This window comes from Lampetra fluviatilis, chromosome 1 (genome assembly GCF_964198595.1).
Source record: "Lampetra fluviatilis chromosome 1, kcLamFluv1.1, whole genome shotgun sequence".
In the NCBI taxonomy this organism is placed as follows: domain Eukaryota; kingdom Metazoa; phylum Chordata; class Hyperoartia; order Petromyzontiformes; family Petromyzontidae; genus Lampetra; species Lampetra fluviatilis.
In genome coordinates this window covers 24,269,976-24,296,879 of record NC_136275.1, presented here as the reverse complement: position 1 = coordinate 24,296,879, position 26,904 = coordinate 24,269,976, and the positions used below count along the sequence as shown (strand labels likewise).

Genomic DNA, 26,904 nt, shown 5'->3' with positions numbered 1-26,904 from the left:
GGTGGGACAGAGAGCTCGATTTTCCCCCCTTCGTTAAGCCCCTGGTGCGCCCGGATCTCGGGTTTTTACTGGCAGAGTTTCTATCCCCCAAAACCCTGCCCCCCCCCCTCCACCTGTGCTGTAACTGGTTGCTATGTACTGGACATCGTGTTGAGTCGCAATAATAAAAAAACACACACTCCTAAAGGATTGTGCTTATGTTATATATGCCAGGACAACATCGTTCAGAAAGGGGCAAGTGGTGAGGGATGTGCAGGGGTGTCTTGCATGGGACCCATTTCAGTTGAACCACAAAGATTGTGCTGACGTTTCGCGTTGAGGGTTGAACTCAAATCCAGGACCCATGCAGAAAATGCGACTCATACGGGCCCACTCGCTGAATCCAACATGCTGACATTCTTCACAAACACAGTGACAACCGTGATTTGATTCCTTCGTAAAACCACAAAGGCTCTACTACATTTGAAAAAACAAAGCCATTCTTTTACAATAAACTTCAAAGGATCTACGGAAACATTTCCATACTATCAGTAAAAAATATCTGTTTTCATTACGTAAAAAAATAAACCCTGTTTATAAAATGGCTTATCTAAACAGGAGTGAGGTGTTTACATATTGAGGGAACAAGATCGTGCATTCCTGGCTATTACATCAAACAGCCATGGGGTGACTATGGCCATTTAGTTGAGTACAGGTTAGAGCGGGCGGTGTGTGAATTGTGATCTTTTGGCAAGGGCAACCTGATGGAAGCCCAGATACTCCTGGATGGTGTGGGAGACGTAAAAGACCAGTCCCTCAGCCGTCACCACCAACACAAAGCCATTGAGAGCCTGGGGGGTGGGGGGGAAACAAAGCATCTCCTTATTAATGTCTTCATGTGCATTCTGCCATGTTTTTCACATGGATACACAACATTTTAAGAGCCCCTTTAAAGCTTTTATAGACTGTATGGGTACCCAAGCCTGTTGAAAGCCTGGCCCAGAATATGTAAATAACAAAACAGCATCTAATTACACTTGAGCCAATTATATTATGAACACATTCATTCATGAAAAAAAGATCTCCTAAAAAAACATGTTTTGTAAGGCATTATGGCATTCAGCCAAATCAAACTGTCAACAACCCCTTTATTAAAGAGCTCTATCTACCGATGTCTCCCACCACCTTTGAGGTCCAGTCCGTAACCCTCACTACTAACGAGTGCTTTTCCATCATTTCTATCTATCACCCTCCAGATGGCAGCATCACTACCTTCTTAAACGAGCTTTCGGAATTCCTTTACCTCATTCCTAACCCATCTCACAGGCTCGTGCTTACAGGAGACATTAATTGCCTACGCAATACCCCAGCCTCCATTGATAGTCACCTTGAGTCAACCTTGGCCTGCCATAACCTGGTCATCACAAACCGAGGCCCCACCTGAGCTTCCTCAACAAATGTTGAGAGCATGCTTGACCTGGTTCTGGAACCTCACCAGCATCGACGCATCACTGCACTGGGAGTTTTCCAAACTGGTTACTCCGACCACCGCCTCGTACTTTTTTCCCTTCAAATTCCCAAGCAAATCACCATCAAATTCACCCGCCACTCCCGTAATTTCAAGGGTATCGAGTTTTCTGCTTTACACCACCTCCTCGCAAATTCGCCTTCAATGTTATCCCCATCATCGGATCCAACCATCTGCGCTCTCCAACTAAAAGCTGACATGAGGGCGGCGCTGGACAAACTGGCTCCATTAAAATCACGAACCGCTAGGCAGTCTTCCCACGACACTCACTGGCTCTCAAGAGACGCCATCATTGCTAAGCGAACAAGGAGGCGCCTTGAAATTATCGCATCCCGCAGTGGTCTACCTGCTGATCGACTTGCTTACAGAGTTGCCTGCAGGAAAACTAACAAATGTAGCCTTGTCTCACGTTCCTCCTACATTGCAGAACGCATCAAAACAGCAAACCGGAAAACCGCGCATTCTATGGAAAACCCTCAGGTATCTTCTACATCCTGGTAGTACCATGGTCCCTCACCTTAGCGATCCCCTGGCCTCACTGAAACTTGCCACCTCTTTTAATACTTACTTCACCAACAAGCTAATCACCATCGCAAACTCCTGCACGTCTACCCACACATCTCACCATTGTACCCCGCTCCAGTTTTCTGAAATTGTAAGCATTCACCCAGACACCTTTCTAACTACGCTCAAGCCGGTGTCTACAAAAGACATTTTCTCTTTAATTGAATCCCTTCAATTTAAGTCATCTCCACTCGACGTGCTCCCAGGTTCCTTGTTCGAGCAATGTGTTCCGGAACTCGCCATCATGATCAGGAACATCGCAAATGCCTCATTCTCTATGGGGTGTTTTCAGTCCAACCTCAAATCTGGACTGGTTTCCCCCTTGTTAAAGAAACCAAGTCTCGACCCGGATGACCCATCTAGTTATCGTCCCATCACTAATCTCTCGAACCTCTAACGACTAGCCCTCGCCCAGCTAAAACCACACATTACCTCCTCCCCAAACTACTGCTGCTTCCAGTCAGCTTACCGTGAAAACTACTCCACAGAAACAACACTCACTAGAGTGCTCGATGACATTTTAACGATTATTGATTCCGGTTCCATTGTTGCACTTGTAAGTCTGGACATGCCGTCAGCCTTTGACACCGTCAACCACTTGCTCCTTACTTCCCTCCTGAAATCCGACTTCGGTATATGTGGCTCAGCACTCAAGTGGATAGTTTTGTATAATCTGACCGGCAATCTTCAGTCAGGGTGGGCACGTCCACATCGCCTGAAACAAAAGCATTATGCCGGGTTCCCCAGAGCTCCGTCCTAGGCAGCCTGCTCTTCACAGCCTACACTTCCCCGATCGGCCGGCTCATCGCAAGCTTCGATGTTAAGCACCACTCGGACGCGGACGACACTATTCTATTCACCGCCATCGATTCAGGCAATGCATCTGGATTCGAGAAGCTCTCGGAATGTACCACCGCCTTGCAAAAGTGGTTCACTGCACACAACCTAGCCCTTTATCCGAAAAAGTAAGTGTCCATCATGTTAGGTACCAAGCAACGTCTCAACTCATCAGCACTCCCAACACACATACACATCTTTGGTCACAGCATCAGGTTCACCGATCACTTCAGCTACCTCGGTGTCATCCTAGATTTAACTTTATCCTTCGACCGTCAAACCAATCATATCATCGGTTCATGTAACTTTCACCTGAAGGCTCTCAGACACCTATGTCCTCTCATCTCCACTGAAATTGCCAACACATTGGCATGTTGCATAGTTGGGTCTCGCCTCGACTATTGCAACTCAGTCCTAGTCCGGACCTCCACTGGCAACCTAAAAAAACTTCAAAGACTACAAAACAACCTAGCACGCGTCGTCATTGGCCGCACTTATCCCCGTCTCAGCTCACTTGCCTGTCTCCGTGCCCTCAACTGGCTACCCATCGCCAGCAGGGTCATATACAAGATCTCCTGCCTCTGCCACCATGCCTTCACATCTGCCCGCCCGCCGTACCTTTCTTCATTATTGACGACTTGCAGCTCAGCACACGGCAGATGCTGCGCAGTGCGACTCACGACCTCCTCTTGATACCAAGATCCAGGATGGTCACGTCTATGCGTCGCTTCTCGTTGGCAGCCCCAACAGTCTGGAACGCTATCCCTCTGCACATTCGCAGCATCACCTCAATCGTCTCCTTCAAGAGACACTTAAAAACTCACCTCTATAACCACGCTTTCGAGCGACTCTGAGCTTGGCTCCGCGCCTCTGAGTTGCGGCCGTTACGACCGCAAATTTGCGCGCATTATAAATTGCATTATTATTATCAGTCTATGATTTGCAAGCCAAATATCTATGTATGACATACATCCCATGACAAAACCCCGAGGACTCCTCCAATCGGTGGTTGTGCCAACCATTGGAAAGTTTAGAAAAAATTATTACGCGTTATATTTCTCAAAAATGTATTATGTATTATTTTGTACTATTTTCTATCACTGCATCCACCTAAATGTAACCAACAAAAGCCGAGAGGTATCCACAGTCTAGGGACAGAGAGACGGAAAAATATTGCCTGCCCAACACCTGAGTCCTATCTATTAACATCTGGGTACCCCGAGCGGCACAATGTCCATTACAACATTACCAGAAAGCATGCAGCAGCATTAGACCCAAGCATCCCACAATCCAACCCATATACACAAATTTACAATGGGCTGCTATTAGGAAACTTTATATTGCTGATAAGGTTATATTAAGGAAAACACTGTTTAAAGATTTACAAATAATTTAAGCCCAAAAACACGCTTCCAGTTCCTATAAAAGTATTAACATGATTGCTATTGTTAGAACATATCACAGATAGTCAAAGTTCACAGCAATTGTCCCCTGTCTGGCATAGGGACAAACTACCTATGAGGCTCTCGCATAGGATAAAAAAAACTGAACCAAGACATACTGTTAACTTATGAGCATAATATAAATGCAAGTTTTACAAACATCAATAATTAATCTGTTTACTTGCTGATTGCAGAACAGTAGTGTCCATCAAGAATTATATAATTAACCAAGAAAGAATAAATTGTGGCAAAGCTAAACGATTGCACATTTGTGCGGTTGTGTCAATATATAAATAAAGATACCGTTAATACACCCTCGCATGCACAAGCCATTGATTATTATTTAAAAGAAATGGCCTTTTTTTGTGAAGCACCTAATATTTCCAGCACAGAGGCAGCATATAACAATGGGATCCGCTTAGTTTTGTACCATTTGTACTGCAAGACCACTCACCCATTCTGTAAATACTGGGCAGATAAACGAGTGTCTCAAAGGGAGGAACATACCAAGAACTCGTGTGTGTGTCTGCAGGAAACTCATGGTTCTTTTAACACTCACCTACATATCAGATCACTGATAACACCGAGACAAAGGTCAAGTAAAGCTCACACGACACACCGCCTAAAATCTCTCATGCCTTTTCACTTTGGGTCAACTTTTTTTGTACACTGAGCACAGTAAACAAGAACACTATTGTCGTTCGGAAAAAAATGGTCAATAATGGGGAATAGCATGTTCAACAAAACCTCAGCATTTCAGTCTTCAGAGATATGAAATCTACGTATGTATGTTTAACTTATTTCGCACCATATGTAGCCAGCCATGCTAATCGGAGGTGCATAATAAATATTGAAAGTGAATGTAAGAGGCATAATTAACTAAAATTCAATAATACATTGCCCTCTAATGGAGATACACATTACTTAAAAGCAGGTTCAATAATACACGCTTTTAATTAAATACACATTAATTTGGTTAGCTCTCTGATGTCTGGTTGTGCTGCGTGTTTTTCGGCACCATATCCAATGCTTTGCTCGATGTGCTGGGAGATTGTTCTTGGATTTGGTTTCGAAAGCTCCGAGCAAAAACGTTGGAACACCAACCATTAGAAAGCCTTACCACGGCATTAAAGCAGATGCACAGTACTCACATGGTGTTGTTGATGGAATATGTGTATTCACTAGCCTTTGTGTGCATAGTCCCCAGTTAAAGATAATCACGGATAAAAGGATGGTTTTGCCGATACTGCCAGGTGACTTCTTATCCATGTGAAGGCTTGGATAATATGGAGAATTTAACACACAAATTAAATAGGAAGGTGTGCAGATCGTGTATGGTATGGCTAATATGGTCTAGGATAACAGTAGTTTCATGGTACTCTGTTAAAACATTGATACAGCAATGATTAGATAAAGTAAAGCTCATGGAATTCAAAATAGGATAACATTCCTATCATAGTGTGCACCACTTTTCAGAAAATGAAAAGGCAGCACTGTGTGTGGGCTAAATAAAAAAAAACTCGAAAGAATTTGATCACGATTATAACAAGCTCAATTCATTTTAATCGATAAAAATTCACGACAGTAATAAAAACAATACCAGCCCAGTATTCATAAAACATGGTCTATGGGAAGTTAGATAACCTTGTACCTGTTGAATGCACAACGAAGAGACCGACAGGCAAAAGCAGACGCCTACGACTGTAGTTCACGGACAAAAAAATGTGTTGTGGTAGTCAATGGAATTTTGTGAAGGGGGACCCAGACCCGGTTAAGATATCACTCGCCAAGGATATTAGGGGTGAGTTGGAAATGGACCTGCGGCCACAGGGTTCAAAACGCAGTGCCCCCTAACCCTTGAGTCACTGCTCCACTCTTTCCAATAAATACTGAAAATGGTGTAATATCTTGATTTGAAGATTTCATGACTGCAGGAATCCATACTCTTTGGTTCTTTCGGTAAAGTCACGTATTTTATTTTATACCTATGTGACTTTACCGAAAGAACCAAAGAGTATGGTATAATATATATTTTTTACACATCATTTTCATTGTTTCACACGTGATTTTGCTTTCTGTTAAAGACACTTAAAAGTGTGGGTAATTTAAATTAGATAACTATTGTATACTCGGTTATTCACGTGAGAGCCATTAAAAAAATATTACCGTTTGCGATAAATACCTGGGTATCTATATAAGTGCAGAGATTATTAATATATTGGTGCTGCATCCAATTGCGTGATAACTAAAACTGATTTATGACACAAGTGCATAATCATTTACTTTTGCACGCAATTGAATTAGCTCTTTAACGTTTGCTCTGCTATCTGCTAGAATAGAAGCCTCAATTTAGTGCAGCTTCATAGAATGGACAGTTTATTAGCCACCGGCTAATCCAGCTTAAATAATGGAACCCAGAAAAAGGCTTTCAAATGGACAATAAACCTCGCAAATAATTTCCATGCTTGCTGTGCAGGAAAATTGCAATGAAGGTCTGAATATATTTCATTATTTGAGGACAAAGGACCTCCCACAGTATGCAGCATTTGTGAACCATAGTGGACAACTACTGCAAAAGTTCACGTACCTATGGTTCCATTACTCAATGGATGGCCAGCCAAACCCCAGGCTTGGCTGCCTTTGTTGATTTTACCTCACTCACAACTCTGGGTACTGTACTTAAAGCAGTTTGAGTAAACCTTAGGGAGACGTTTCCCGGTTAGAGATTGAAATAAAACTTTGGATTGATGTGGGCTGCCATTTCTCATCTTTGAAGGGAGCCTTTATTTGATGCTATATAATAATTGCCATGACATCAATCTCCTCTTACATGTGCCCTGCTTAAATCAATTCATTTATTTGGTTGTTAATTTCCAAAACTAGTTTTGTCTATTAAAAAAAAAGAATTTTTTTTTTGGGAAGGATAAGCTCGACTAAAAGAGATAGCCATTGAAATGCTGCCCATCATCACTTTTGCAAAGCAAGAGGGAAGAAATGTGGATGTAATGTTCAAGGTAGGCTTTACCAGTTTTTACCACAATTCTCTGCCCACCTCTCCATTTTCTTTATAAACCTAAAACTAAGAGGCGCCAGAGTCAGGGGAGTGGGGTGGGGGGGCAGACAGACTGCGTAGTTTGGGGTATGGACTGGTAAAAAGGCAGAGAAGGGGCTGAACAATTTGTTTTCTGCTGCAGATAAGTCACGCAAAGGGAACTTTATCAGGGTTCAGCATCACTGCTCAGAGAAGGCGATAGTTCAGATAGTGGATGGGTATTTAAGGTATGGCGAGGCACCAGTAAGTAGGGTCAGTGCCAGGGGTATGCTGTAATGAAGGCCAGTGACTATTTAAATGAACGAACACCAAGGCCTCATCTGGAGAGACAATAAACGAAATGGATGTATTAAAAAGAAAATTAATCAACGGCAGCAATCTATGTATGAAAAATAATCCAGTTCACTTCTCACGGGATGTATGTACATGATTAAGGTTGCATAATATTGCGGACATAAGATTGTTTTTTCGTGGCTTTTTGAACGTCTTCATCTGAAGAATAGGGTTACTGCTGGAATATATGAATGTTTCTGCTATAAAGACCTGCATACAATTCCTCCACTGAATTTAAGATTCTATCTCTGTCATGTAATATGCTTCCAAATTTCTCCCATTTGTGAATGTCCCATCATTGACCTCGCTTTTTCTGCTTTCATGCTCGCATTGCAGAAAACTCACTTGCATCATTTATAGTTGTGATAACTTTTCTATAATTGTTGTGCTATAAACACAAACAAGTACAAGCTTTAGGCTCACTCAAAGAATAACAAAAAAACACCAAACCTCTGCACACTTTACACTACTTAACTTATGTACATTAATGCAGCAATTTAAACGGCTTCTTCCTTCTTGCAAAGTCACATCGTGATTTGCCTTCTCTTCCACAACTCTTGATCTGCCACTTTGTATATACAAATCTTGAAAAGTGCCTAACACAACCAACAAAGCAATAAAATTGCAATTCTGATAGTTATTGTATTCAGTGCACCAGACATCACCCAAATGTTATGTGAAGAATAACTGTGCCTTGGTGTTTTTGTGGCTTGAGCAAGTATCTGGAAGCCACAGTAAAAAAGGCTTTAACGAAACCCCTATGGCTCAAACTTGTGGAAAGTGTTGTACGCATGTACAGGCAGTCCTCAACTTACGAACGCCCGACTTACAAATACCTGCACTTACGAACCAGATTCCATTAAGTTGTTTTTCATTTAAAACACAAACTCTCAATTGCAAATTGAACTGAGGCACTATTTTGTTCAGCTGAGCGATCCTCCGTGAGATATAATGAGTCAGCCTCATGCTGGGAGCAAGTGTTTGTGTGTCTGGGCATTTACATACAGTATATTACTGTGTTCTGACCATTCAACTTATGAACGGGCATCAGGAACTAATTGTGTTCGTAAGCCGAGGACTGCCATATGTTGAACTTCTTTCACACTGTACTTCGCCAACCGTGCTACTCGGAGATGCGGGGGAAGGACAAGAAACTAAACACAAAAAGCAGTTTTAAACCACATGAGCAGTTTAACTCTTCGAATTCACTTGGAAAAGTAAAGAGCAGAGTTTTAATTTAGGAGTATACCATTTAGCTCTTTATCTCGTTAGATTAACACAAGCAACAATATCCCTCCATAGAATGTGCATGTGTCAATTGAAATAAACCCAGATTATGAATGGGAATATGTATTTCCCAACCACCACACATTTCCTCATGGTCCATGTTCACATTTAGACCAGAAATATAAAGATTATATAAAATATGAAAAGTAACTGTTGACTCGTATTACCCTTTGGGTTTTGGTTGCGTCGGAACAGGACAAAAATCTCATGTAATTTAGTGCAGCATGGCTAAGCAAGTATGCAAGCAATACTTTACAATTTTCATTGGTAAGTCTATAAATGTGTCAACATTAACTAATATACTCAAATCATCACAACTAATCCATGTAAATAGTGTACACATAAAGTGCACATCGTTTATTTAGAGATACTAATGCGGTGTTCAGTTTAACACTTGAATAGTTAATCATCCTCTTTTGTACTCTGTTTTACACAAGACAATTGCAAAGGTACTCTTTTAATCAATTACTTATATTGCGATAACTTGTCTAAAACTTCTTCCATAAGTCAATAAGTTCATACAAACTTTTTAATATAGTTATTGCCATCATATATTTAATACATACAATTATCGCAAACAGTTTAATTACATTTAGGTGGGCTGACTTGAATATGGGTTGTTATAAATCCAAAACAATTACGTCACATAGTTAAGGCTTAATAATTGGTTAACTCTTTTGGATCTTCACATTCCTTTAATTTTCACTCTTTACATTTCAAAAGTCGTGAAAACTATTACACGTGACAGTCATCTGTTTAAACAACCACGTAAATTAACGATCTTGTTTGCATTTGCTGTTTAATCGACTATGTGACTAGGAACAACTGTCAATAGAATAATGGCCCTACCATATGATGGACAATGTAACGAGTTAATATTGAATTCCGACAATGCCATACTTGTCAACCCATACGGTTTACCCATATTCTTATACGGGGAAATTTAGTTTTCAGGTCCACACGTACAGCCGTTTCAATACGGGCATAACAATTGCCTATTTGTTTGTGTTTCTCCCTTGTAATGGGACTTTTTAGGATGGACATTGAGATTTATAAGGGCACGGGGTGACCAAAAAGATCTCAATTAGTCTGTAATAAGGTAGGCACTGATAAGGGGATGTCAGGTATGCAATGCTATTAAGGCCCACAAGTTTTATGCCTGTGTTTGCAGCCCATATGGGGGCTTATATGCAGACAATTAATGCAAAAGAATGCAGTATAGTTTATCAGGTTCAGAGTGCAGTGCTTGAACCACTGTTCTGTGAATTGACTCCATTTATGCGTGGGCATTTTTTTGCAAACAAAGGAAGCTAATAGGATGCATTTTCCAATGTCCTTCAATTATGCGTGAAACATTTATAAATAATGGGAGCAATGACGTATTTCCTCAAAGTAAATGCCGTGAAAACAGGCTGGTCATGACTCGTGGATAACCCACAGAAGAAAAGGAGATAGAGGCAACATGGTTGTGAAACAATAGATATTCTTGTGCATTAAAACTATTCATCTAAAAACACTCATTGCAATACTCATCTAACTCATTCCACTGTCACAACTCAATGCTATCCTGGCTGGAAAGCAAATGTTGCGAAACACCACCAAGATCCAGAATGAATTGCAATGTATTGTATGGATTCGCTATTCCAAATGTTTTCATGTGTATTCTAAGTCTGTGTGTTTAGCCATGCTTATCAATTGTGCTCATACGAGTGTGCCAAAGCTCATGCAAACAATGTGTCCCAAATCCATAAAGGCCCCATAAAGTTTCTATATATTCTTTGAGATGATAAAGCAACATTTACGAATGGTGGCCTAGGTCAAAGGGGCAAAACCTGTGGGTTTGAGGTCAGGCTGCAGTCATTCCACACTCATAATCAACGTTTTTGGGTTGGATCGCGTTATTTATAAATGTGTCATAACCCTCCGCCACCCGACACGGCCAATCAGCAAAAAAGTGTCACGTTGACAAAACACAAATAGTTCACTGCTTTAGCCCACCGGTGTATTGAAGCGTGAAACTACAACATTTACAATATTCCATACTCGCCACGATATTTTTGGCATAACGTTGCGTGCCAAAATCTGTCCCACGGACATGCCAGAATTTCCTGGGGTTTCCTTGTTTATTTGAGCAAGGTTTACAGAGTGATGGCACCGCACTGCAAAAGGAAGCTGAAGGCTTCAATGTGTGTGTTCACGACACAAGCAAGGCAAGACAGCGACAGCTGCAGCAACATAGCATGCGTGTGTGGCGCTATTTACAGACTTTAAGCTGTTTTTATGCATGGGTTTGTGAGCATGTGAGTGGATAAGTGCATGTGGGTATTTTAAAAAGTGTGCACTATTTTAACTGTACGACATCCTTCGGCATGGTTTGCACAACATTAATAATGTAAACATCTTCTTAATGCTGTTTGTATTCCACATTTTCACATCCAAGCGTCAGGTGGGTAAGAGGAGTGAGTAACAGTGTGCATTGCAGAATGGGCAGGCGTAAGGCAGTAAACACGTGAAATAAGCAGGGTAGGTTATAAATTGGTACAGAAGCAGCTTTATTGGTCGTCTTGGTAAAGGTGAGACATGGGCACGCGTGCATATATATGCAACAGTGTTGGCTACACGGAAAAAAAGGAAGAAAGGTTAGCCTAATAAACAAAAAACTAGCAATTTTTTTTCGCCAGATATTTAAGTTTTTCTCCGTGAATCAACATTCAGCCTCACCAACCATTAATCACTTGGAGGTCCAGGCATATAATCATGCCCTTCGTTCGTCAGGCAGTAGCCAGCATGGGGAGCAGCTGCATCCTCACCTGCAGCAGGTGCTCCCCCTCTGCTATAGGTGTGTCCAGGTCAGGTTGGATTCCAGGTGGCCCTGGGCCCATCGAGCCACCGTACATTTGCTTTCCATTTGTGAGCTGGTTCTGACTCCGATTCGTCGTGACTGGAGGGTTCAAGGAATGGGGGGGGGGAAGAGAGGGTTGAAGGGCATTGGGCGGCAGAAAAGGTGTTGGAAAAGCAATCAATAACATATCGTTTCTAGTAATCAAACACACACACACATTTCATTGTAATAAATGTAAAAGAACGTGCAATATGAGTTTCACAGAACTGTCTTAATAAGTGTACCATGCTTACAAAAGTAGGCTTCATCATGGACATGTTTGTTATGACTTATAAAATATGGCTACAAATAAACACAGCAATTAATTTTCCTTAATCGGGCATTCTCATCTCACTTCTATACTCGTGTTGCTACTGCATAATACTTTACATAGTAAACGTGTGCCTTTACAACCTTCCAAACAGATGTCATTGAAATATATTTAACGTGACATATCCAGGAAAATAACATTCCAAGCACACACGTATGATCCGTCAACCACTATCTTAACTTAATGTCTGACATAGGCAAGTCGGGTTGGGTTAAGCGAATACCGGTTTTGGGCACAGGTGGATGGTTGTTTATTCTTCACGTATGAGGATATGAAACAGTCACGTGCTTAGGTGAGTCTCTAAGGTACAATCACCCAGTGTCACTTGTGCCATGTGCGTGCAAACCATCAGTATTTCCGATTCGAGTTTTGGCAGCACGATAACAGATGGGCAGACAACGATTTACAGTTTGTAACAAAAACTTGCTCGGTGTGAAGGTAATGCCACGCACATTGCCTGAATGGTTTGTGTGAAAAAATGTCCTTTTTGTAAATATTTGAAGGTTTAGGAATGTATATATTTTTTTATTTCTTTATTTTCAATCACAGTGCATCATTACACTGTGTTTTACAGTATTTTGCTGTACTGATTAAACTTGACAAAGGGCTGCATTTGGTAAAACTTTAACATGTACAGTAAAACCACTTGTAGCAAGACCCCAGTCAGGCAAATTTATGGGAAAGTGGCAAAAGCAACTAATATCCATGGATAAATACATTTAAAGTAAAATATTTAAACTCTAACTGGAACATGGGTCACGTACTAGTTAAGCTGTGCACGATATGTTACGTGGCTGAGTAACTGGAGAAAAGTATGAGGTGGCAACACTACTCATACAGATGGAATGGATAGTCCACAATTGCTGTCCTGCTATCGCCCAGCCAGTCAGGGAATGGTACTGGTAGGAACCTCCTGGTTACACCAGCCCACAGGGGTTATTGTGCCCGTCCGTCGTGCATCCAAAAATGGAAGGGGTCGGGCTGGGTGGAGAGGGGAGGGTGGGGAGGGGCTGGGTGGGGAGGAAAGGGTGGGGAGGGGCTGGGTGGGGAGGATGGGGCTGGGTGGGTGGTGGGAGAGGTGGGGCTGGGTGGGGAGGGGCTGGTCACCCCGTGGTGCCCTTATAAAACTCAACGTTTAACCTACTCACGCCGGCTTGTACCCGCCCTCACAGTCGGGCATATTTGCGGAATACACCACGCCACCGTTGACCCTGGCCATTGACCGAGCAACCCAACGTTCCTACCAGCTCCCTCCGCAGGAATGTGTTAAACTCAACACCCACGGGAAGGGAGTTTCACAACATTTGTGCAATCCACCAACTCTCACCTCCATAGTGATGTATTACAGACGTGCATAGCCGCCGCCACCGCCTGGCATAAAGGCGCGTGGCTCTTTATCTTGTTTGATCACCTTCTTGGTTCTTTCGGTAAAGTCACGTAGAAGGGAAGTAATAAAATAATAAAAATAAAACATAATAAAACAATTCTCACGACGTTTCGGCCACAACGCAAGCAGCCGTCCTCAGGCGAAGGGAAGTAATAAAATAATAAAAATAAAACATAATAAAACAATTTTCACGACGTTTCGGCCACAACGCAAGCAGCCGTCCTCGCCTGAGGACGGCTGCTTGCGTTGTACTTCCCTTCTACGTGACTTTACCGAAAGAACCAAGAAGATGAATCCCTGCAGTCACGAAAGCTTTAAATCGAAATTGTTTGATCACGTTTACTCGATCATTAATTGGCAAGAACAGATAATCTCTGCAGCCTCCCACATCCAGTGAACCTTCCCCGCTGCTTCATGGTGATGATAAATGACTTGGATTAAACTGCAGAGTAGATTTACCCATAGGATAACTGTGTTGACATTTCATAAAGTCATACTTTTTGATCAACCCCATGGTAATAATGGGTTGAGTCAACCCCAGATCAGCATTATTACGTGGTTAAACAAAATACATGAACTGATTACTATCATTTATTTGAAATGAGCATTCCTTTTTGGCAGAATACTAATACTGTACTAACAATCAACTAACTGTACATTCGACAAAACTACGATGCTATACATTTGTGTCCGTCGTGAGTAGCACACCATTATTTTGATACAATTTTATTAACATTACTATAAACACACTTGCATAACTAAATGACTACTGCCACAAAGACAACAGCTTATGTCATGATCTGTGTAATTTAGTTTGGCTGGTCAGCTGGGAGAGCCACTGGCTTTCACTTTGACTGACCAGTTTTTTTGAAATGGAAGCCAAACCATTTTATACAATGTGGATCATGCCTGGGGAAGCAAAGGGCTTTCAAGATAGCAAAGACATCACGCATTCTGATCAAGAAGCGCGTTTATACACAACCGAATGCACAACTTGCATATATAGTGTTGTATATATGTTTGCCCTCATGTTCACCATCCTTGAATAAATATGTTGAGATTTGAGCTACATTAATATAAGTACGAGCAGCACTATTTTTTAGTACTATAATGAGCCAAGAATGTGTCCCGCGCGCGACGTCACTCCACATGAGGCCCACCCCTCCTCATTAATATTCATGAGTGGGTGGATTTTTACACTAACGCAGATGAAGGTCGAGCTTAATTAAATAATTTATTACGAAACGTCGCTTCAAATATGACGTTTCTTTACAGAAAACTACGGAAAAAATACATCTAAGCAGCACAGTGCGACATCCGTGCGTGACGTCACCGCAAAAGAGCCCCCCACCCTTCATTAATATTCATATCCGCGTGGAAATGTACACTTACGCACAAGGTCGCGCACTCCACATGCCGCGCCCCTCCCCTCATTAATAATCATGAGCGGGTGACGTCACTCCACATGCCGCACCCCTCCACAATAACCATGAGTGGGTGACGTCACTCCACATGCCGCACCCCTCCACAATAACCATGAGTGGGTGACGTCACTCCACATGCCGCACCCCTCCCCAATAACCATTAGCGCGTGACGTCACTCCACATGGAGAAACCCCACCCCCCTCATTAATAATCATGAGCTGAACAATTTTTCTATTAAATATTTCAGATTTACTGCAACATACACCCGTCCTTGGACAGGCAAAAAAACTAGTTATATTGAAGTTCATACTGACGATTTCATATTTAGAGGCTCTAATTTCTGGATCCTAATACAGTATGTGTTTATAATTGCATTTTACTCCTTTTACCCTCGTGGTTAAGTATGGATAAACAAGCATAATATTAATAATTTAACACCACTTATCAGTTGCTTCCTATTATCCACGTGACAATAGGAATACTGCACAGATAACATACATACTGATGTTGGATTACGGTGCATGGATAATAGCAAGAATGCACAAAATGTAATCGTAAACTTTTGCTATATCCCCAATAATGTATGTATATCCTTGGTGTAGCAGCTTTGCCTCCCAGCTAGGCCTCAGCAAGGTAAGGTAAATTACCCTTTTTACCGGGTAAAAGGGTAAAGGTAAAGGGTAAAGGTGTCGACATGCCAAGGGGTAAGGTAAAAGGTAGGGTAAAGGTAGCTCGGAAGAATTACCCGGTAGGGTAAAGGGAGCGCGAAGTAATACCCGGTAAATACGGTACCTTGTTTACCGCTAGAAGCTCCGTGGTGCAGTCCGTGGCCTCCATTTAATAAGTAATATAAAAAAACTTTTTTTAAAACACGCTTTTATTAAATGTACTAGTAGTGGCAGAACTCCACGACTCCAGGAAGTTGTCCCGAAGCTTGCCATAATGTAAGGGGCCGTGGTGATTTACAGCCAACGTCAGTTAAGCGTGGACAATTAGAGCCAAGCCGAAACATAACGTATACAAAAGATCGTTTAAAAATATGTATTTTTTTAGTGATATAATATAGTATTGTCACCATTATGACATACGTATACCAAGTTTGCAGCCGATACCACATTAGGAAGTGGGTTAAAATTGAGTTACAAGATTGAGGATACGACAGCGACGACAACAATAACAACTAATAGGGTTTTTCCCCTTTTTTCTGGCAACAAAACTGACACCTTTTGCAAGGAATCATGTTTACATTAACCACAATACCTGCAGTCAAATGCAAACAAAAAACAATACTCTGGTAATTTATGCATTGTCTTTGAAACTGATTGGTCCACACCGCACGTTAGCCTTTTGGCGTCATCTGGTCGAACACCATATGAGACGAGGCTCCAAAGAAAGCTGTCTCTGGTGTGGACCAATCAGTTTCAAAGACAATGCATCAATTACCAGAGTATTGTGTTTTGTTTGCATTTGACTGCAGGTATTGTGGTTAATGTAGACATGATTCCTTGCAAAAGGTGTCAGTTTTGTTGCCAGAAAAAAGGGGAAAAACCCTATTAGTATATTTTGGTACTGGCAAAAGAGGTCCCATGAAACAATAACAACGACAACAACAACAATAACGACAACAACAGACAGAGTGAGTTCAAAGAAAGCGTGTAAAATTGGAATCATCGAGAGTATTCTATATGGATAAAGCGCTCTACCTAGCATTTATCGTTATAAACCTTCTTCATGTCGTAGTACCCCAGTAATTACCCTGTAATCGGGTAATTTGTATGGGGTAAGGGTAAAAGGTAGGGTAAAAGGTAGGCTCGTTGCTTTTTACCTTTTACCTTACCTGCTAAAGGGTAAAAAGTAAGGGTAGAGTGATTGTATTGTGGTAAGGTAAAAGGTAGGGTAAAGGTAGGCTCGTTGTTTTTACCTTTTAACTTTTACCTTACCTTGCCGAGGCCTACTCCCAGCCCACACCCCGCCCCCACACTTACCATGCCCCCCTCCCCCTCCAGGCCCTGCGACTATATAATCCCTCGTCACAGCCATCTCTGAGACACACTTAAGCGGTTGTGCTTTCGCTACGTTGTCCCCACCTGAAGAAGGACGCTTGTGTTGCGCCCGAAACGTCGTGATTTAATTTAGTTGCTTTATTTTTAACCTACGTAACTTTACAAAAAAAAAGAGTATAATCTGCGTATAATTCACTAACGGCTCTGTTAAACAATTATAATATTACATGTAGAGTCCTATTTAACCTTCCTCTTCTTCTGAATGAAATTTATCTTACAGCAAGTTATTGAAAAGTTACTGACAGCGACACCCAAATAGTTGCGTTATCACAATGCGGGCCAACACAAACAGCGTGCCATCTCCATGCCCCCGTTGTACTTAAACGTCTTGCCTCACACGAGGTTAAAAATAAACGACACCGACGACGGTATTGTGCACATTGCGTTCCCACAGTTTAGCAGAGAAGCGAGGGAACGTGCACGGAGGTACAACAAAACGGGAGATGGAGCGATGAAATCAAGCCATGTACTTGGCAGTGGGTCACTTAAAACCTTCAGTGCTGTGAATTCCACAAGGAAATTCCTTTGGGGTCTTGGGGGATTGCCCCCACCTTTTGAGGTTTTCATTCGTGTTTGTTTTGGGGATTTTGGCCCCTATATTTGTTTTATACGAGTCAAAATATATCTAACTTCAGAACCGCTCCTGAAAGTTTCTAGATCCAATGCTTGTGATTTGTTGTGAGCATTTAGCTTCATTCATGGAAACACCTTAGATAAAGAATGAAACTTGAATCAACAAAAATAATCGCCAGCATGAAACATCAAACTAATATCTATGTGTGGCTCCAGGAGTGTAATTATAGACTGGGTTGAACCTTAATTATAAGTGGGGGGGGGGTGAATACATAGTTTTTTTTTCGAAAGATCAAAGTGCATCACCATGAACAACACACAAGGATATGTTCTTAATTAAAATAACGATAAACCCCGCATTGCAAAAAGCATGCAAACACAAGAGAATCAGACACACACACATATCCCAGTAACAGGTTAAACAGGTGCAGCAAAGCTCGTCTACTCCGCCCCAAAGAAGCAACATCCTTTGTTTATGGTAGCTGGCACTGTTTATATCTGCTTCAGACAGTCTGGCGTCAGTGTGTCTGCTGCGGTTCTACAGCTCTCCGTTCCTCCTTTCAAAATGAAATAAAATAAAAGCCTTGTGGCATGAGGGCCATATTAAGTAATTCATGTGAGCCAGCTGCTCAACGTTTTACATACTATTACAAAAAAAAAACATCTTAATGTATGTGTACAATGTTGCACAAATAACATGGCATGTAGGGGGTGGGAATGGTGGCACTGTGGTTAAGTGCACTGCGCTATGAAATCTGGCGACATGAGTTTGATTCCTGTCTGGTCACGGCAAACATTTTCAATGTCGAGTGATATCTGAACGGGTCCCTGGCCCACTCCCCCATAGTCAGCTATACAAAAAAGTGGCAGGGTGAAGTATGGTCAAACATGACTGAAACGGCATGGTAAGGTCTGCATCCCGCATTGGATTATTTCATATAGAATTACTATTAAGACGAAAGTGCTTGTGTACGTTACACTTGAGCATCATGTGATGATTAAAAAAAACGTGTTTATCTATTCTGGAGGCGAACGCATGGATTTGCTTTGAAAGCATGCAAGTCACGTCCATTCGGCCTTAAAGAAGCAGTAATTTAGATTCATTATACAGATACATATTACTTCGGATGGTGTTTTTACTAGTCTCTCTTCTTACTACTCATTCATATGACCATGGTTCTGACGCTTGTTTGTTCTCTTCTTTCTGCGAGGCAATAAATACCGGGAGTAAAATTACATCTAATGCTGCCCGTTTCCTGTTGCTCGTCACGCTGCAAGATATCTTTCAATCAGTGGAAATAGCTGCCGTTCAAAGCGCTCGCTATTGGGGCGTTTGAAACCACAATTTCCCGCTTTAATTGGGCACGCCACATGGTGGTGCAAATGACGGTTTTCTGTTTTTGTGTCGGTTTTTCAGGGTTAAAATTATGCTTATCTAGCCCACATTAAAATAGATGTATCTTTAAAATAACAATCTATAACAGTAAAATTAAGGTATAGGTGCTGCCCTGCAATTGCTTGCTCATAACATTGCTGGCAGAAGGGCTTCCAGGAGCCCTAGACAGTTTCCAAATGCTCTTCCATGCTGGCCAGGTATCTGAGAAGATACGGACGTACCACACATCTCTAAACCACACGTGGCCCCCCGGTGAAATGTGGTGTACCGATGTATAACTACCACGTGGACTAAATAGAGGTGGGAGGGAGATTTAAGCATGTCCCTTCAACCAGGGCGCAGGGAGAATAAACCAGCGACCTCTGGATTGCAAGCACATTGCGCTAACCATTGCACAACAGCGGCATCCATTACAGCATAACTCCTAGAAAAACATTGCTTCTGGTATGGCATAAGGCTCCCGGATTCCAGTCTACAATGCTTCAACATTTTATAAAATGGCAGTCAAAAAATTTCACCAAACGGTGGAATTGTGTTGGTGCAATTAATCAAATTAGTAAAAATGTACGAGACATCTCCCAGTTAGAAATGTTCTACATGCGTAGGCACGTAAGTCACAGAGAATGTGCGTTTGATGCCATATTGTCAGCACCTTCCATCACACGTGCAATCCAAGCAAAAGCAGACATGCTTGCTTCACTGCAAACACATACTCAACAGTTATAATACTGAGCTCATCAACTCATTCACAGGGTGTTACGTGACTGGAGAATGGCGATTCTGGCCAATACCTGCCAGCTGGTATTGACCAGAATCACCATAGAAATGGATAGCAAATGGATATATATTTCCCTAGGCCAGCCAGGCGCTACGGGCCCTGCATTGTTAAGCCACGCGGGCTCCATGCGGCCCTTGCCAATCCCATGTTCTTGCTAGGGTTCACATTTGATTCCAAGGATGGAATCGTATTTATAGGCTATGAAAAGTAATAATCATCCAGATAGTTTGTAAAGTGTTATATTTTCTTTGTTATAGGATAATTAACCAAAGATCTGCTTCTATAGTGACACGTTTTTCCTGAGCAAACAGCACCACAAATGGATGTGCAGTACAAAGCATGGTTTGATTATTAACATACCTATTAGTTAATATGACTGTATGGAACGAAACTCAGCCAATTTCAATACTTATTCTGAAGTAAATTTTCCAAAAAGCACATCAGTACTGCCTGCTTTTCGCAAACGGCTTTGCAAATGTTTACATTATAACACTACAGCAAGACCTCGAATATGAGTTAACACCGTTTAACACGTAGGCTTTTGCGACCAATAATATTCATAACAAAGATTTTTGTGTTAGATCGCGTAAGTATAAATGTGTCATAACTCTCCACCACCCGACACAGCAAATAAGGTTTGTCACGTAAACAACGCGCCAATTTGTTACTACTTCAGTCCACCGTTGTGTTGCCGATTAAATCCACAACATTTACAATTTGAGTACGTTTCGCTGGTAATTACATCCAGAATCATCGGGCGAGTCTGGCAAATCATCGGGCGATTCTGGGAAACCAGCGAAACGTTACACTGAAGCAGTAACTAATTGTCGCATTGTTTACGTGACAAACCTTATTGGCTGTGTCGGGAGGTGGAGGGTTACAACACATTTATACTTACGCGATCTAACCCAAAAACCTTTATGATGAATGAATTAACACATACTGTACTATCTTGATAGTACTCACTACAATTTTACCTTATTTAATGGAAAATATCAAACCATGCATAACAGAAAATGATTAAAGGGCAAGGCTATACACTTCATACTTGAGAGGCATAAAACCGACTTTAACTCAACTAAAAATTAACTGCTTACCCTATTTCTCGTTTAGTTAACTGAGGCTGCAATTATATTCTAGCTTGAAAAACAATTATGGGATATGCTTGGTTTTGACTTACATGCAGCCAATGTCTCGTTGAAATATATTCCGGGTACTGGCAGATAAGAAGAGTGTTATTTTTAAAACACGAAGCTTGAAACCTACTTATCATAGTTCATTTTAATATTTACACATTAGCTTTACTACCAAAGACACCATGGTATTCAACATGTATCCACATGACTATACAGTTATGCAAACGTTATTAATGTGTAGTGACGTCAATGGAGTCACTATGGAGTTTAGCGCCAGCTACTGTCACAAGAGTGGAACTGTGCGTCTTGAGCCTCTCTGGCACCAGAGTGGGTATGGCATGGATCGGGCCCTAGGGGGCATAGTTCTGGTGATGATTTGAGAGAGGGTAAGTAACGAGGTGACAGTCTGGGTCAACCCAAGAGGGCATGTGACCGGGACAGGGTAGTGAGGGGGCCCAAAAGGGGCCTCGAGGGACACGTGATTCTTGGTCGAGAACCTTCTGGTAAGATCCAGAAGGGGGCGTAGCCGAAGGTGGAGCGAGGCCACGCTCGGGAGCATAAAAGGGAAGTCCCGAGAGCGATCGCGGCTGTCTGTTGGAATGGAATCCGTCGGTGCTACATCTCTTCGATCCTCGGTCTTCGGTCTTTACGCTCGACTTCGTGGGTCAGGCAGTATGTTACTGACTGACCCGGTTATGTAGTTACCCCATTGTGGTATACCCCGTTGTGGTCTAGTTAACCAAGTGTACGTGTATGCAGTTACCCTGTTGGGGTGTTATAATCAACGTGTTGCCTCCAAGTTCTAGTGTGTGTCTACGTGAAGAACACTACAAATGTATTACCAGGTTAGAGTCAGATGCAATGTCTTTGACAAGGGAGATAAGTATCAAGGAATGTATGGTATTGGTAAACAACTTCCTTAACTAGTCTGAGTCTTTATTCACATATGTAAAAGGAATATTATCATTTATAATGAATGGATACAATGATCTTGTACTTTTGGTAATCCACAGCACAAAATGGATACATAATTTTAAAACGTAACACCTCACAAAAGCCACAATTTCATCATTCTCTTATCCAAGATGAATACCAAAGACTTAAAATCCCAGTAGGGGGTAAACTTAGCCCATACTCCTTCCGAAGTCATTAAACGGGTGTATCTCTGTGGTAAGTCAACAGTAGTAATTCTTTCCACTGTTTTTCAGAGGTGTGGGGGCACTTTCGCCGATAAGCCATCAGTTTGAGGGCCGCCACACCATCTGCAAAGGGTGTCTTCACATCTATGTATTGTCAGGGGGCCGCGCATCAAAGGCCACACATCAGGGGGCCGCAATAAAGGCCACCGGGGGCTGCCAGTGGCCTGCGGGCCTTCCACTGGCTCAGGGCTGCTAGTGGAGGTGATTGGAGCCACAAATTTTTGTTTGAGCAGAGAAACTGACCTTATCAATACTTTACATGGGTTAGGTGAAGGTGCAACCCTGCAATCGATTGCTGACACCACTGCTTTTTGGCACCAGGGACCGGTTTCGTGGAAGACAATTTTTTCACGGACCGGGGAGGGGGGGATTCACCATTGGGTCTTTCCCCCTTTTCAAAGAAGCTCTCCAGCGACGTTTGTTTTTTACTCATTTTGGCTGGGGGTTAGCTTGTGGGCTTACCAAAACTGTGACTGAGACAAGTGCACAGTGCAGGAAAGAGACGCAGATGGAAGTGGTAAATAAAATAATGGGTGGGCCACGCGCGGACTCACCGCTCACCTCCTGCTGTGTGGTCCGGTTCCTAACAGGCCACAGACTGGTACCGGTCCGTGGCCCAGGGGTTGGGGACCCCTGACCTAGTGGGACCCCCTCTCTAGGGTACTGTATTTGGTCTACTCTTCCACACTAACTAGACGTCTTGGAAAAGGTGGGATTACCCACATGCTATCTCACTACACGAGACCTTCCGAACAAATAAACGTCATGTACCCATTTACAGTATACTTCTGGGTGGACAAAGGATTGGGGATTAAGCAACTTGTCCATTGTTTAAACTGCCTTGCCAGGAAAACTAACCGGCAACCCCTGGATTGCAAGTCAAGTTGACTAACTTTTTACACCATGGGGCATCCTTATGTGGATTAAAAACACATTAAATGAGCTGACTTTAAGTTCTCCCTTCACAAGCACAGGCAAGATTACGAACTGTAAAACCTCGCATCTGTATGAATCAGCAACAGTGTACATATGGACATGCCCTGGCCTACAGCTATCCTATAATAACTCGTTTTTAGGATAATGAAGCTCAGGCCTGCAGTTTTGAACGAGAGGCACCCCTTTGATAATTAACTGGCGCCTGTGTGACACGGCACATCACTATTATGTGTAAATGTTGTGCAATTTTCCTTAAGGACCCTGTACTAGTTCTCTGCCATATTTACGTTTTTTTGTGTCTTTGCTTTGTTGTTGCTGTGCTCAAACACCAAACCACGGATCTCCCTTGTAAAATAGCCAGGCAACTGGCTAAACGTGACCACAAGTGGAAGAAATAAAATGAACCAAACTAACTGCCGTCACGTGCTCGCGATTACAACGCTCTAGTCTGGCGCGGCTGTCACCCACGAACATGTAAAAAGCGAATAGGCGCACATTAAAAATAAGATCAGACCTTAATTATTGATACAAATAAAACACTCCAATTTACAAATCTTGCAATTGGCATTTTGCCTCTGTAGTGTACAAAATGAATTCATGTTACACTCAATATGAGAATCACAACCTAAAATAGCTAACGGCTGTTCCGTTTAAAAACTAGCACCGATTATATTATTCAGGAGAGAATAACCATGCGTGTTACATGCAAACTTCAGAGATATGAAAAATAATTTCCAAGCAAACGAATACAATTTGTGCACCGTACAGCTTCAGGCAGGGAAATGTAACTTTAACTAAAACGAAAGTGGATGCCCCAATTTAAAAATTATCATTTCAACAAATTTTGGCCATAGCCAATTGTAGAAAAGCTAAAAAAATATTTTTTAAGTATTTTTTTTCTAGGAACCTGTAGCATAAGGGCAGGCAGGCACATGCTATTTATGTCTATGTCACACTGTTTAAGGTTTATGTGCAATTGGTGGTGCAGCCAAAACTCTTTGACTTTGCCGACAAGGCTAGGAGATGTTTACAGTAGTGGCGGTAAAACTGTGCAATGGGCAGGAATGTGGTCGGATGGCATGACCAGTGCACATTTAGAGCTTGTGGTGTACAGCTGTTGTATAGCCAATGGCTCGTCACAAAATCAAAAGATATGTACAATGTGAAACACGGCAATGAAGTTCAAACTGCACCAGTGAGAAACATTGAACCTTTCTGTGCTGTAGTTTAATGTTATTTTACTTTGTCGAGTACAGCCTGGCTTTAATCAAGTCAGGCAAAAAAAGATATTCAAGTCACAGCTCAAGTGACCTTTACCACAGTTTAGTGCTGTGACGTTAACTTGTGTACCTGTGTAGGCCACTTGGAAAATCCAATATATACGTTATACAGAAATTCCTGGATCCAAATTAAGTCTTGTAAATATTTGTTTTCACATTTTTACAGGGTTGACAATTCCATGTGAATAATATCTCTTCTGCTGTAACAGCACCAGACTGGAGTTGTAAATGATTTATAATTACTTAATGCACCAAGAACAACAAGCATCATTGTCAGTGTCCTCATCATGATTGATGCTGCCTCTTGGGTGGATGGAGTTCAGGGCACCAGTGGTCAGACTCGGATTTCAAACGAGCAAGTACGTGAGTGAGGGGATCAGAGCAGTGGTCTCCTACAACACCGCCACCTGCCCCTGCCAGCCAAATTAACCAGCCATATGTTGAATAACCTTAACATGAGGCAACGAGCAATTATTTAAATGTGTGTATAGTGACGTGTTGTAATATATTGGGGGAGCAGTAGTGTAGTGGTTAGCGCGCTGTGCTACGGACCCAGCGACCCGAGTTCGATTTGCACTCACGGGCAACACCAGTGACGTTTTTCCCTACCGGTCCTGGGCCTCATCCTCAAATGAGTACCTGGTGCGGTGTATAAACATCACCACTGAGGAAAGGAGGTCAGGCGTGGTGCTGGCCACCCACCCCCTCGTGCACCTTGCCCGCCTTAATAGGTGCTCACTAACAGCACTTGCCCCAACAGTCTGTTATGGCTATACGGGGGATCTTTGTTTTGTAATATTCCGAGCAGAGTATGGCTCTACCCTAAGCTTACTATTTGTTTAGTTTGAACAATAGACAATTGAAGTTGAGTTGCTTATCTGTGGTGTGCTTTCCCAAAAAATAATTTTCCAAACAAGTCAAAATAAATGTCTTATCTACGACACGTTTTAAAAACATTTTGTGGGTTTTTTTCTGATTTACTGGTAATGTCTAAGGTTTCAAGGAACTACCCTACACTACGTAAGAACTGTTGCTCATCAAATCTTTCCCAAAGTTTATGCGCAGTTTTCAGACATTCAAATTTTGCATCACCTCAGTGCAGGCGTGTCGTCTCGTTTGAACGAGGGAGAAACGTTCCACGATAATTGCTCGGTTCAGCAAAACCCCGTGAAACGATCATCGTTTTCCCATTGACTCCTTCCCACGGTGAAAGTTGAGCTATGTTTCAGCCCCAAAATGTTTTGCTCTTTAACAACTTTTTTTACGTGAGAAACACAAATTAGAATTTTAAAGTAAGTAATAAAACATCAAATCTAACACTTACCAGACATTAAGAACCACAGTGCTTTAACAGACTGTTGGGGAAAGTGCTGTGAGCGAGCACCTATGAAGGCCGGCATGGCACACGAGGGGGTGGGTGGCCAACACCACGCTTGCAAGCCTATTGTCTCCCTAGTGGAGATGTTGACACACCGCACGAGATACTAATTTGAAGCTGAATCGACCTCGGGGAGGCCCAGGACCGGTTCGGATAAACGTCACCGGTGTAGGCCGTGAGCGGAAATAGAACTCAGGTCGCCGGGTTTGTTGCGCCTACGCACTGACCGCTATACCACCGCTCCCCTCCTACCACCCACCATCACAGTGCCACCACGAGGCCCCCGTCCCACACAGCATGAAACACACGAGGCACGCAGCACAGCTGGTAAACAAACTGCTGTGGCCCATCGTGCACCCCTTGCCACCACGGGACGCCTATTTATCGATTGGTCTCTGCTCGATAAGTTGATATTTAGCTTTGTTTTGCGAACAAATGGGTCTAAATTCAAATTGCTCGTTATGGCGAATTGTTGAAGAAAGAACGTCCGTTAAGTGTGGCATGCCTGCACAGTATATCCTCTGAGATGTGCACTACGTTGATACTCTTTTGCAGTAAAGAGGTTGAACATTGTGTACTTTTTCACTTTGATAATGATCCAAACAGGTTTCCTGTGCCCTGCAAGCACCTCATAATGCTTACCCATTCAGCCTCTCCACTGAACACAAATTATCGTCTAAAACAATATTTTCATCATTTTAGATTGCATGTCAGATGCATTTTTATGATAATTTTACGTGCCAAATTGACCTTATTATGCAATTTCGCCTGCACAATATGAATAATTTGATGGTGAGTATTCCCATTACCTAACTTAGCTCAGATAACAGGGGAAATCAATCCGCATTGATTAAAAGGTATGCATATAACAAGGCATTTCACTGAACTTTGTGATATTACCTCTACAAAAAGGACAAATTTATGTTGGAAAATGTTGTCCACTAAAGGCAATTTGTGAGTAATTAACTCAATATTCAAGTAAACCAATGACCCAAATGTTCTGTTATATGACCTTTGATTACTCATCCTTTAAGTTTAAATCCGTATCTAATATTTAAATTAGGTTTACTTCCACAAATATATTTATACTTATATATTCCATGTGAAAGGCTAACGTTT

General features: G+C 42.1%; 1 protein-coding gene across 2 annotated transcripts in view; it reads right to left on the bottom strand.

Annotated features, from left to right (window-relative positions):
* The window catches only part of LOC144934253 (aryl hydrocarbon receptor-like), a 68,080-nt gene that overhangs the window by 20,743 nt on the left and 20,433 nt on the right, over positions 1 to 26,904 (bottom strand). For both annotated transcript variants that reach the window (XM_078859908.1, XM_078859919.1), the window contains exons 4-5: positions 11,833 to 11,963; positions 741 to 830 (exon numbers count right to left, since the gene is read on the bottom strand). In XM_078859908.1, the coding sequence (XP_078716034.1) occupies positions 741 to 830; positions 11,833 to 11,963 (221 nt within the window). The remainder of the gene's footprint in view (positions 1 to 740; positions 831 to 11,832; positions 11,964 to 26,904) is intronic.